The sequence below is a fragment of the Hyperoodon ampullatus genome (genome assembly GCF_949752795.1).
Source record: "Hyperoodon ampullatus genome assembly, chromosome: 1".
Lineage (NCBI taxonomy): Eukaryota > Metazoa > Chordata > Mammalia > Artiodactyla > Ziphiidae > Hyperoodon > Hyperoodon ampullatus.
In genome coordinates, this window is record NC_136914.1 from 205057635 (window position 1) to 205072115 (window position 14481).

Consider the following 14481-nt stretch of genomic DNA (forward strand, 5'->3'; position numbering starts at 1 on the left):
ACTTTCCATGTTGGCATAGTTCTTACCACTCCTTGTTTTGCTTTATCTGCTTTGCTGACTTAGTTTACCTGCTTTGCCCTCTTAGGCATTTACCTTTGAAATCCCTTCTTCCCACTAACAATCTTGGTGAACATGGGATGATTTTCTTTATATATGTAGTTATAGAAGTAGTTACGTAGATTCATACACAATATACATATTTTACCTTGAGGCTTAACTTCTGCTGAGGCTTTGCTTTCTGATTCTATTTATGTTAATTTATGGTTCCCTCTTTTTCTTTTTCTCTTTTTTTTTTTTTTTTAGCGCTAGCATTCTGTTTCTCCTTTGGATTCCTATTCATTTAATTCTTCATGTCCTCTTGGCCAAAGGTGGATATAAGTCAGAGGAGGAAAGGGGCTTTCTTGAAACTGCTTTTTTGTATGTGGATTTCTTAGAGTTGCTTAAAAAAGAATAAAGAGCTGCTTCTCTGACGTTCCCTTGTCCCTTGGTAAAGCACAAAGTGCTAAGATTTCAAGGTCCAGAAAAGCATTAGTGTTAGTATGTGCGTGGCAGGACGTGGTGGCATTTGAGTCCATCAGAGGAGGCAATAGGCAAGTTGCTTTCCTCCTCTGAGCCTCAGTTTCTTTACCTGTAAAATGCAAGTAATGATATGTCACATAATTTGTTTCAGGTTTCGATAAAATACCCTGTTAAGTGCCCAGCACAGGTTAGGAATCCAAAACATGTAGGTTTCTACGTCCCTCCTTCCATTCTTCTCAGACACTAGGATTGAATACAGACACTGTCAGTGATATCAAAGTATATAAAAGGATATTTTTTAACATCTTTATTGAGGTATAATTGCTTTACATTGTTGTGTTAGTTGCTGCTGTATAACAAAGTGAATCAGCTATACATATACATATGTCTCCATATCCCCTCCCTCTTGCGTCTCCCTCCCACCCTCCCTAGCCCACCCCTCTAGGTGGTCACAAAGCACTGAGCTCATCTCCCTGTGCTATGCAGCTGCTTCCCACTAGCTATCTATTTTACATTTGGTAGTGTATATATGTCCATGCCACTCTCTCACTTCGTCCCAGCTTACCCTTCCCCCTCCCCGTGTACTCAAGTCCATTCTCTATGTCTGTGTCTTTATTCCTGTCCTGCCCCTAGGTTCTTCAGAATCATTTTTTTTTTTAGATTCCATATATATGTGTTAGCATATGGTATTTGTTTTTCTCCTTCTGACTTACTTCACTCTGTATGACAGACTCTAGGTCTATCCACCTCACTTCAAATAACTCAATTTCATTTCTTTTTATGGCTGAGTAATATTCCATTGTATATATGTGCCATACCTTCTTTATCCATTCATCTGTGGATGGACACTTAGGTTGCTTCCATGTCCTGGCTATTGTAAATAGTGCTGCAATGAACATTGTGGTATATGACTCTTTTTGAATTATGGTTTTCTCAGGGTATATGCAAAACAAAAGGATTTCTGATGAGAATGTCAGAGAAAGGTTGCAATAAAAATGTCCTCTTGACAACAAAAGCACCCTAAAACCAACACACAATCTCAATACACCTTATATATAAGTGTATTTCTGTACGTGTGCATGCATATATGTGCCACAGTGATATATGTGTAAGCGTATGTGTGCACACATATATGCCTCATTTGTGTGCGGATTAGTGTGTTTGTGTATGCAAGTATGTAGTGTGTGTGCAGGAAGAAACAGGGCTGGACAAAGAGAGTGCATTGCACTAGATATTTGATGGTAACCCTTATTCAGTATATTGTAACTCATGGTATATAAAATAAAGTTCATTTATGATGTTGGTCTTACCTTCCAATTAAAATCGTAGGCATGAAGCTTCTTTATACCTACATAAAATAAGCAGTTTAATTTCTCTGCACCAGGGGAGAAATGATTTCATTGCCTGTTATGTAGCTCATCGGTACGTGCTGGGAAGCAAGAGAAGGTGGTTATGAAAGCTTCATTCTTTCCCTGTGTATTTGTCCTTGCAAACTCTGCAAGGAGCATGGGTGCATCCTCTTAGATTTTTTCAAGGGCAGCAGGGGTGCTTTTACCAGTAGTCCCTGCCCTTCACAGTGCCAAGGGAGGAGAAAGTTATTGTCTATGAATAACCCATCTAAGGGCTTTTCCCCTAGATTATTCACACATGAATGAAAAAAAAGAAAAACTATACTGCATCCATTTCTCAGAAATTTGCTGATAACTAGTAATAACTTATTTCAGTGAAGCCAAAGCAAGTATTTGAGAAAAAGAAAGTTGACTTGTCTTGGAAGCTATAAAGGAATAAAAGAGGAAAATAACTATGAATCTTAGCAGTTAAAGGCATTGAATTTGTTTAAAGCTTACCTCATAATACTAATATATACTATGGGTAAATTTTTAAAATCCTAGTATTCAGGGCCTCCCTGGTGGCGCAGTGGTTGAGAGTCCGCCTGCCGACGCAGGGGATACGGGTTCGTGCCCCAGTCCGGGAGGATCCCATATGCCGCAGAGCGGCTGGGCCCGTGAGCCATGGCCGCTGAGCCTGCGCATCCGGAGCCTGTGCTCCACAACGGGAGAGGCCACAACAGTGAGAGGCCCGCGTACTGCAAAAAAAAAAAAAAAAAAAAAAAAGAAATCCTAGTATTCAATAGTTTTATAAGGTATGGACATTTTTTTTTTTTGACTTTACTTGGTACTTTGGACCCCATGGTGCAGACTGTGTGTAACAGTAGCCCTAATAACTGGTGGTGGTACAGCCCAAGACAGGACAAATTATAAGAGGAAATAAACTCTTTTGTTCATTCAGTCACTGGGCAAACACTGGAAATTCAAAGAAGTTGGGTTGAGCTGGGTGATAAAGGTCAAAAGGGCTTTGTTGCTGATGGAACCAAACACATACACAAGGGGCAGATCATACCAGGCTGTTTTAAGAATTTTAGAATATAGGAAGATCAAAGATAAGCCATTGAATGGTTTTAGATTATTCTGGCCACAGTGTGCAAAGTGAATTGGAGGGGATACTGGTTGAAGCTGTGAGAGTGACTAGGGGTGTCTTACAGGAATCCAGTACACAGATGGTCACATTTTGGACTAAGGCAATCACAATGGGCAGGGAGAGAACGGATCTGATTTTAGAGTTAATTAGTAGGTAAAATATGCAGAGCTTAGAGACTAATTAATTATAGGAGGTGAATGGAAAAACAGAGTTAGGGATGGTGTTGGGCATTTGGCTTCACATGGGATGGGTGGTTGGTGGAAACACTCACTGAACCAGGAAGCACTGGGGAGGAGGAGGGCTTGGATGAGGTACATCCTGGGGCATGCTGAGTGTGAGGTGTTGTGAGACATCCAAATAGAAGAAGGCACCAGGCAGCTGAGTTTTCAAGTCTGAAACTCAGAGGAGACCTCAGATTGACATTTTTTTTTTTTTTTTTTTTTTTTTTTTTTTTTTGCGGTAGGCGGGCCTCTCACTGTTGTGGCCTCTCCCCTTGCGGAGCACAGGCTCCGGAGCACAGGCTCAGCGGCCATGGCTCACGGGCCCAGCCGCTCCGCGGCATGTGGGATCCTCCCAGACCGGGGCACGAACCCGTGTCCCCTGCACCGGCAGGCGGACTCTCAACCACTGCGCCACCAGGGAAGCCCTCAGATTGACATTTAATTTACGAGTTGTCCCCAGAAAGGTGGTAATGAAAACAATAAATAAAAGTGAGGGTGGATGTGGTCACCGAGGAACAGTGTGTCGAGTGAAAAGAGAAGAAAGTCAAAACTGAGGGTTGAGGAATGGCCATATTATAAGGGTAATCAGAGAAAGTTGAGTATTCAAAAGAGGTAGAAAGGAGAACCAGAGAAGTATGGTGTTACAGAAGCCCCTGGAAGAAAATGCTTCCAGAAGGATGGAATTGTCAGTGGTAACAAAGACTGCTAAGTGTTTAACTAAGGGACAGCTAGGTCTCAGTATCTCAGTGTTTATTGGATTTAAATACTAGAAAATCACTCACACCTTTAGTGAGACCAATGCCACTGAGGTCCTGTGAGTAGAAGTCAAATTGCACTGACTGGAAGGGCTTATAAATCCTGAGAGGTCGATAGTAACCATAGCTATCACTTGTCAAAAATATGCACTATGCCAAGCATTCAGAGCCAGTTCTTGTATTGTCAGACCCAGTTATTGTTGAGGAAACCAAGGCCTCCAGAGGTTAAGTAGCTTTTCAAGGTGACAGTGTGACCGAGAAGTGTTGATACTTGAATGTGCTCTTTCAGGTGCCAAAGCCTTTTCACTACACCACTCTGTCCATTTGGCTTGGGGAGGACAAACTTTCCTGAGCATCAGTATCTGTCCCAAAGGCCTCTGGGGATATGTGCTTTGGAAAACATCTAGAGCAAAGGGGTCATGAAACCACTTAAATCAATTAAATCACTAAAACAGTTTAGAAAGAACAAAGCAGTGGGATCTCTTTCATGACTAAAGAGCAGGAAGAGCAGTAGCGTGATGGAGAGTGACATGGAGAATTGACTGAGGGAAGATGAGGGGGCAAGGTGTGATGGTCCTGAGGTCAGGGGACAGAGGACCACAGGAATAAACCTCCAGTACTTAAAAGTACAAGTACAGGGCTTCCCTGGTGGCACAGTGGTTGAGAGTCCACCTGCCGATGCAGGGGACATGGGTTCGTGACCCGGTCTAGGAAGATCCCATGTGCCGCGGAGCGGCTAGGTCCGTGAGCCATGGCCGCTGAGCCTGCGCGTCCGGAGCCTGTGCTCCGCAACGGGAGAGGCCACAACAGTGAGAGACCCGCGTACGAAAAAAAAAAAAAGTACAAGTACAAACATCAAAAATGAAGGTATTTAAAAGAAGGACCTCAAAAAACTGAATCCTCGTTTGTATGCAGACCTGACCTTGAACAGTATTTTAGCTCAATTCAGCAATGAGGGACTAAATTGGGAAAGAAAAATACCAATATTTCATCTAGAGGCCCAGATGCCCCTTTCTGTGCTGTGATATACAAGTACAGATGACTTTATATTTATGCTTTAATTTCTTGTATTTATTCTCTCCTACTGACTCTGTCTATATTTTCTCCTCTCCCCTTTCTTTAGATCATGCTTCTCAGTGATCCTGAGATGGAGAGCAGCATACTGATCAGCTCAGATGAAGGGGCAACCTATCAGAAATACCGGCTCACCTTCTATATCCAGAGTCTGCTCTTTCACCCCAAGCAAGAGGACTGGGTGCTGGCCTACAGTCTGGATCAAAAGGTGAACAAATACTGCTTTCATTCATGTCCTGTCACTCAGGTACCACCCGGTGAAAAGCACTTGCTTAGTCAATCCAGATGTTGGAGGGGATTCAGTGATATTGTATCCTTCCAACCAAGTTGATTGTGTCTGCAGCTAACTAACTTTCCTTTCTAGTCTTTCATATCAAAATATGCAGGCAGATATATTTCATTTATTGACAACGTTATTTGTCATTTCACAGGTTTGAGATAGTTTTCTCTGTGATTTTACTCATTTGACCTTTAAAACAGCCTTGTGCTGTAAGTAGGAAATGTATATCCATAATAATTTTACGGAGACTATAGTAAACAAAGGTGCAGAAAAGCTAAGGTGCTTGTTCAAAAGCACTCAGCTAGTAGCTGGAGGAGCCAGGGCTTGGATGCTTGTTGTCAGACTCCAAGTCTAGGAATATCCCATCACACCTGCTGCTTTGAATTGGAATATAACCATTGTTCTCAATTTAGCAAAGGGAGGGAAGCCTCAAACATGTCCATTTCATTGTTTTCTAAAACTACATCCAAGATAGAGTAGCCCAATGAGTCCTTCCCTTTGAGCTTCAGATCCATACATCCAGCTGTGTACTTGACCTTGTCTCCTGTATATCTCAAAAGCTTCTCGATTCAACATATTCCAAAGAAGAACTCTTGACCTTCCCCCAGCATAGTTGGTTCTCTTCCAGTATTCCCTAATTGTACTCATTTAGTTGCAAACCTAGGAGGTATCCTTATTATTTCCTGTAGTATGTGTTCATACTATAATAATATAAGAATATATTTCCCAAATGTAGATCTTTTGATTTCATGCCTTTGCTTAAACTCCTTCAGCATTTACTCATTACTCGCAGAAAAAAAGACCAAAGTCCTCTGTAGGCTCTATTAGCACCTACTTGGTCTGGTCCCTCCTTCTCTCTCCTGACTCACTGTTAGCACTTCCCTTTCAATGGCCATCTTTCAGTCCCCGCCCCGCCCCAGCTGTCCCCCTTGCTCCCTTTCCTGGGCCTGGGATCTTCTTCCCTAAAGTACACCTCCTCACTGTCAGATCTCAGATATAGCATCACTTCTGCAGGACGTCTTCCCTAACTCCCCTGATAAAGTTAAATCCCCCTTGGTGTTCTTTCTCGTAAGGCTATGCACCCTTCCCTTCAAGGGTACCTGTCACGGTTGAGATTTTCTATTGACTGATGTGAATTTGGCATCATCTGCATTTCTCACTAGATTGCAAGCTCTAGGAAGGCAGGACGGTGTCTGGTTTCACTCACAGTTATAACAAATACTGATCATCAGTATTTGTCAGGCAAATGAATTAGTGGATGAATGCATTGGTGCTATGGTAATGAGCCCTTTATAGCTGATCAGCTTATACCTAAGAGACTTAATTCTTCTTTGTATTTCCTGCTTTCTCCAGAACCTTAGTACAGTGTTTGAAGCCAAACTATTATGTAACAATGTTTCAATCAGGGAAAGGAAATGGATAATTATGAACACTATATTGCATAGAGATATCTACAGAATAACCTTGGTTGAAATAGTTTCTTCTCTCTGTTCTCTCTTAAGTCCTGAAACAGTTGCTCCTCAGTATATATTTGAATATATAATTTGTAAATGAGTGTGTGTGCGTGTGTGTGTGTGCATGTGTGTGAGATGTCAGCACCTTTAAACAATAATTTCAACATAACCTTTATATCTCTCATTAATAGAGCCTCATGGTAGGCGCCAGGTGCTAAATGTAATTCCCTAAGGACACCCACATGACATTTGCAGAGCAAAAACCATTGCAAATACATTTCTTTCATGACATCAGGTGGATATTGTATGAAAGACTTAGCCAAATGTCAGATAGTCTGTGAGTTTAGATGCTTAGTATAGCCAGGAATTTTGAAGATGCATTGAAAAAAATCATTTGGATGTTAAATGGTATGGTAATTTATTTAGATGAAACTCAGAACCCTTAACCCATGTTTTTACTTATGCAGAGACAAGCTAGGTTAGAGGCAACAGACGTCTCATGCCAAGAGGTTAATAAACCAAATGCAATATACCTTGTGTGTCTATAGAAGAACTCTTCTTTTTCTCCAACTCCACAGCACTGAGAATATCTACGGCATTGCTTGTGAAGTTCCCTTGTGGATATAATGCATTCAAGATACTTTCTGACTCGGTGGTTGCTTTTTCACTTGGTAAAAATATTTGGAAATGTGGCAGTGGGAGCCGATGGATTTTTCTAATCACACTGCACATTTCCGGATGTATTCTTCCTTAAGTTCTCTTTCTTGTTGACATCTTTTGTGTGAAGTGGCTGAGTGTTCTTTAGGTCCATAAAGTTTCTAACCAGTGCCCTGCCACTCTTTTAAATAAATGCTGTGAGGAGGCTGATGATGCCCCTGGCAATATTTGTAGAGATGCCATAAAACAGCATCCAGGCATCCAGTTTACAGCAGAGTTTTTCTTTATTTCAGGGTAATTTATTGGTTTAGAGTCAAGGAGAGGGATGCTACGGAGCAGCAAATGAAGATGCAAGGGTGGTTGAGATTGATATACAGATGTCTTACTTCAGACTGCTGCCTTCTCTGATGTGAATGTATTGAGGTGCTGGTTTCTTCTAGAGAAAATGAAAAGTGCTAGTATTAAGGTAACTGCAGCATCAAAGGGAGATGTTTGTGGCCAGGAGTGAATCAATGTTTCCATTATTGTGCCTTTGATGAAATGCACTAGCCATTTCTTTAGAATTGGTAAGGCTGCCTCTTTAGTTGTATGTATTACAAAAGACCTAATTGAATAATATTTTAAAAGGACAATATCCAATTGCTCTACTTTCCAAATTGCTACCCCAAAGCTGCAGGAGACTTGCTAGGAGTTCTTACTCGGTAAAGGCACTGCTGGAGAATTAAGGAAATACCTTCTGGATAGAACAAAATTGTGTCTAGAAGTTGAGAGCTGCACATGATGTTGTGTTCCTTGAGCTGCTGTATGGCAGGTTGTGAATCACCTGGGAAACATGGCTCGCTTGTACTGGTCAGGGCCTGGTGGGGGGTGAAAGTGATCCAAGCCTTCCAACTTCCAAAGCTATGAAGGGGTATGGAGGTAGGGGCAAATGCACCTTGCACTTGACCCTGTTGAAGGATCATGCCTCTCCAATTCTGCTGTGTCTCGATCTAGCCAAGTCCTTTCTGTGTCCTGCTCAGTGTGACTTGGGCCTTTGACCAAGTCCTTCTATTCTGGCCATCCAGTGAGTCCTGCCACAGGACTATGCCAGCTCCCCTCTGCCTTACAGATTCTCCTGCCATCTTGCATTTTAATATTCACTGACTCAGTTCTTAGTAAAAACAAGAGATTCTTTCTTGGGTATAAGAAGTTTGGAGATGTTTTATTAAAAATCTTTTTCTTTTTTTGCGTTACACGGGCCTCTCACTGTTGTGGCCTCTCCCGTTGCGGAGCACAGGCTCCGGATGCGCAGGCTCAGCGGCCATGGCTCACGGGCCCAGCCGCTCCGCGGGGATCTTCCTGGACTGGGGCACGAACCCGTGTCCCCTTCATCGGCAGGCGGACTCTCAACCACTGTGCCACCACTGAAGCCCTTATAAAAAATCTTTGAGATTAAAAAAAATAGCAGAAATAATAGGTTATGGTTGACCAGATGGAAATAATAAAAGTTACTCCTCTCCTCTCCTCTCTGAACCAAAGCTCTAGAACATCTTAGGAGAGCTGTATATTTACCCATTATTTAAGAAGCAGGATTCTCTTTTGTTTCAATCAGGCTACTTCCTTGCTGGTGACCGAAACAGCTCACATTGTGATGTTTTGGATTAGCTGGATGGTTCAATAATCTTATTGAAACTGAGAACTTTTGAAAGATTTTGAGATACGTTTTGAGGACATTGCAGTCCTCTTAAGAGATAGGTGCTGTTCTCATAGCTATAGAAAGCTGGGTGTTTAAACATCCCTCATTTTGACAAAAGACTCAGTATAGTTTTTTTTAAAAAAATGGGTACATGCTTATGTATTTACAGATGCATACATCCTGGACAGGGGGGCTTCCACGGAGATGGAGAGTTGAAAATAGCTGTTTTTCTGCATGAGAGGTGGGATTGCAGAGCTCTCTGTTATCATTTATCTTCTTGACAAAATGAAACTTTAACAAATCTAGCTGCTCTAGTCATCAGAGATGAGGATCTCAATGGGATTTCAGACTCTATTATTTTTCATATGCTTCTGGGCTAGACTGGTCTAGAATTGCCCATCATTTCAACGTAAAAACCACTTTCTGAAACACTAGCACACATAATGAAGGGTTGCTGTTATGGTAGTTGGGAGGGAGGTGGGTATGCAACTGTGGGGTTTTTTTGGTGGTTGTTTTTGTTTTTCTTTTATGTCTGGCTACCCGCCAAGCTCAATAGTAGCTGACAGAGTGACAAGCTGGTTAGGAAGCTGATGCAATTTTAGTCGGGTCCCTGGCAAAATAGGGTCTGCAGCAGAGGAGATGGCAGTGGTTCCAGGTAGGTTTTCCTGATGGGACCCTACCTGGTGCTGCCACACACGAGCAGGGCACTGGTGAATTAGGGTGTGTCTGGTGTGTGGAGGGCCTGAAAATTCAAAGGGAAGTTTAACCTTGTACTTCTAGAATGCTGGATACAAATGAAGCTGTTCCTTTCATTTATATTCTCATGTAAACCCTCAGATTAGAAATGTAATTGCACTCAGAGCCTCCAGGATTAGCAGGTGATGGTAGTTTTCCTCAGCAGCCATTGACAGGAGCAGGTTTCCTGGCTCCCCACCTGGTGGGGACAAAACTGTGGGGGATTAACTAGGGATGCTCATGGTTTTGAAGCTTATTTCCCATGGAATAAGACTAGAACTGAGGGTGCCTTTTTTTTTTTAAAGAAAAACATTGCATTTTCCTTAGGTCCTCTTCTGTGCCTGTAAAATCATATGTGCATAATTTAAGAGAAAGAAAAATCCATAGGCCTACTCACCTAGGGGGAGCCCACACAGATCTTACAGATGTCTCATCAGTACAATAGAAATGCGTTATCTCCATCACCATAGAAACACCAGTTTCCATGAGGCCACTTTCCTGAAGCTGAAAACAAAAACAGTGGGCCAAGCAAGAATGGCCCTATTTTGTATTAAAAAGGTGGCACAGCCACTGTGTTATTCAGATGTTAGAATTAACCTATTTGAGCTGAGTTCTGAATGACAAAACTGGTTTAATGTACAGCATTAACTTGCAGTCAGTGATGGTGGCGCAGTAAGAATCTCCAGGCTTTGCAACACTACTTGCTTGCGAGAAAGCGAGCTCAAAGGAACAACCTTCAGCAAAATATGGATCTGGTGGCCTTTGTCCTCCTAAACCTGCTTTTTCTATGTCATGTCCCAGACTTAAGTTCCCTGCCTCTACCTCCTATGTGTTCCTTTTGGTAACCTGTCACAGTTCTGTCAGGGAAAAGAACATTTGCTAAAATAATGAATGGAAGATGCAGCGTATATATGTATTAAGAAGGATACGCAGGTACCTCTTCCCAGCAACACTTTTCCCAAAGCAGTTATGCTCTCAGGGTAGAAATTCAGGCGTGGCAATTGATACTTTGGTGAAAGAGGTGACTACAGCTACAGGTGGGCAAGAGGTGACGCAATGCAGCCTCCTCTGGTTGAACGCAACCTTTTTCTCTGTGTTCCTGCACCCCTTCCTATATGGAGTGACCTTGTCTTGACACATGCACTGGTCCTTAGTGCTCACACTGCTGCCCAGGGTCCCTAACTCTGATCCCTTTGCCTAATTCTGACCCTAGGTTTCCAGTGTTCCAGTTGGAACTAGGAGTTCTTCTGCTTATTGCTTCCTTTGCAAGTCTCTCTGGACTTACGGCCCAGTCACGTGACCTCGTCACACCTTCTATCCTCCCTCCATTCTCTGCCTCCACCTTGACCACTCCCCCTGGTATGATAGCACCTGGCTTTTTAAAGTCAGGTCAGTCTTTAAACATTTTAAGTCGAAGTGTACTATACATACAGAAAAGTGCACCTATCATGAGCTCAGTGAATTTTCATAAACTGAATACACCTATGGAAACAGCACCCCGATCAAGATACACAGCATGACCCGAATCCCAGAATCCCCCTTGTGCACTTTTTCAGTCATTACCTTCCACCCACAGTGGGACTGCTATCAGTTGGGTCATTTTTAATTTCATGCAGATGATTTATGGCTGGCTAAACTGGTGAAGAAATAGACACAAGATGAATTCTTTGGAAGAAAGGTTGGAAGATATCAAGTGAGGTAAATGACAGAGAAGGAGACTTCTAAAAATATTAACATTAGAGAATTAGTCTAAGCCGAAGGCAAGAATTATTGATGTTCAGTAAGTCTAACTAATCCAGAGAATTCATAAGGAAGCTTTCAAAAGATGCTCATTTAAAATTAATAGGTTGTATTTTTAAATATGTGTTCCTTTCTGTGCCATAAGAAAAATACCCAATGTTGGCAAAGTTATGGTGAAACTCATATTATGAAACTGTATTGATGGTCATGCAAATGGATTTTCCTTCCTGGTGAACATCTTGGCCACATGTATCAGAAGACATGCACATATTCATAAATATGATCCAATGATTCAGTTACTTCACTTCTGAGACTGCACCAATTGCATAATACCAAAAAGATTTAAGCATAATAATGTTTATCAGAGTCACTCATAATGGGAAAATCTGGACAGAAATTTACTAAAGGCCCAATATTAAGGGACTTTAAATCAGGATATATACATTGGCCAGAATATTATTCAGCCATTAAAATGGTGGTCATGATGACCATGTAGCAACATGGATACATATTAATATCTATTTAATACATGTATATCTCATATTGCATACATTATATGTATATATAAATTCATACATGATTCATATTAAATAAGTGAGTGCTCCTTGAATACAAGTATGTAACAAATAAAATAAGATGAAGGAAGGAGGGAAGCAAAGAGGGAAGGAAGGAGAAAAATTTTTAAATGTTAGGAAATATTCCCAAACATTACCTGAGTTATCTTAAGATGATGGAATTATGTTTGTTTTTTGCTTTTTAATAACATTTGTTTTTAAAATTTTGTATTATTTCATTATAGATGAATTTTATGATTAAAGAATTCTGAAAAGTAATCTACCTTGAACAGCTTATTGAACATAGCTTATGTTCAATTATAAGGCAGTGATCTTAAAAAAGGTTTTAGGAGTGAATAAGGTCAATTTAGGTAAAATCATTTCAAGTCACTATTAAACTACATTTTCAAGAGGCAATGTGGCGTAGAGGAAAATTTCCCTAACTAGGAATATAACAAGTCTGACGTTTCTCTTTTCTTTAGCTTTGCTTTTCACTGTGGTCCCTTGTGAACTGTGAAACTCTAGGAACTATTTTTTTCTCCTAACAGGAAGTATTCTTGTTGGAAAAAACCTCAATCCTTACTATTTACAACTCAGTGATAGATAGAGGTTTTATTATTTAGAAGAATGCACTAGAGATGGATGTTAAGGAAGCGCTTTATTCTGGTGATTTTTCAGATGAAATTTGTGGCTATATCCTAAAATTGAATTAGCATTTGGTTATTTGATTTGACAGCTGTAATGGAAACAAATACTCTGGAGCCAAGAGGTGCAGACATACGCAATGAATTGGAGTTTGCGCCTAGTGACTCTTACGCTCCCCATGTTTCGTTACTCGGTGTTGAACATATAGGCACTTCTCAGAAATGGAGATATATGTCATTAAGTATCTCCTGTCTATGGGCACTGATGGGTGCTTTTCCATACATGGTTACATTGAATCTGCATCGGTATCTGCAAAGTGGGTATTATTATTTCCAAGTTACAGGTGAGCATATGATTCTTGAAGGCAATATCCACCTGGTCAAGGTCACCCAGAAAGTGAGGGGCCTGGCCTGCTCCTCTAAGCCTGGCTGAGACCCCCCCACTATGACCACCACACCTCGCTCTGGCTAGTAGATGGACAGACTTTCCACCACCTCAGGGCAGAATTCCATAGGGGCCACTTTACATTGAACCTTAACCCCAGAGAACATGGTACTCGTGAGACGACAAAATCAGCTGGGCAGAGACCAGACCTTCAGATGAATCTAGTTCCTTCTAGCACGTCCCTCAGCCGATGGCACTTGCCGAGGTGGAACCTTGAGTAGGAAAGCCATCAAATTGCTTCCTGATGATAGGTCATAGGACTAGGTAATTCTGCCTCTGGAAGAAAATAAACAACAAAGCAGTTGGTTTTTTTTTTTTCTTCAGGTTTCATCCAGTTTTGCACACTTTTCCCATCCATTTGTTCCAGTGTTTGGGTTAACATGTAGATTAAACAAGTCTTTGCAATTCATATAGGTAATATTATAATCTGGGTTTTTTAAGGAAGTTTATGGAGACATCTTTAACATGGTAATCATTTAACTTCATTTACAAACCATGAATATGTATTATGCTTTAAATGAAAAGAAGGGCTAAAACAGATATAGTGTTTGTTCAATTTGCTAAAGAGAAGACAATTTGTCAAGATTTTTTCCCCCAAAACTCAAGCTGTATGCAAATGTAGGAAAATCAGACCCCCCATGTTAATTCCATGGCATGATGAATATTTTTATAATCCTAATTAGTACCAGTCATTTAGTCTAGCAATTTCCCCCAATCTAGCCAATTTGAAATTAAAATAGATGCCTTGATTACAAAACTCATTAGCAAAGAAGCACCCTTCTCACTAACCAGTTCATTTAAAATGCACAAACTGAATGAAGTGTGGAACACTTGTGTTGTCAATTGGCATAAGTGAAGTGAGTCTTAATTGGAAGCATTGTGAAGTATTTGTATCGCTGCATGTTTCATTGCAGTGTAATATATCATTCATTAAATGTAACAAAAGCAACTTTTAAATGGTTTAATTAAGCGAAGTTGGTGTGCTTGGTACTTTTTATAAAGTCGAATGTCACAATTGTTTGCATTTGGAGTACTGATAGGTATTAAAGTCAGGAAGACGAAGTCTGACTCTGCATTTATCACTCCAATTATGTGAAGAATGGCAGGTTTAATGTGAGAGGAGAAAACTAAATTATAGAACATTGATTTCTTACTTAAAAGTACCCACATGCATATTGTCCTTGTGCATTTGGACATGGAAACTCCAGAAATGCCTGATTTATGGCTGAGAATGAAGGGGAAGGGCTGAG

At 41.0% G+C, this 14481-nt stretch overlaps 1 protein-coding gene across 1 annotated transcript in view; it reads left to right on the top strand.

Moving 5' to 3' along the window:
• SORCS3 (sortilin related VPS10 domain containing receptor 3) overlaps nt 1-14481 on the top strand; it is a gene marked incomplete at both ends in the record, with an annotated part of 605319 nt that overhangs the window by 317078 nt on the left and 273760 nt on the right. The window contains one exon of the mRNA XM_079708894.1: nt 5097-5255. Within this exon, the coding sequence (XP_079565020.1) occupies nt 5097-5255 (159 nt within the window). The remainder of the gene's footprint in view (nt 1-5096; nt 5256-14481) is intronic.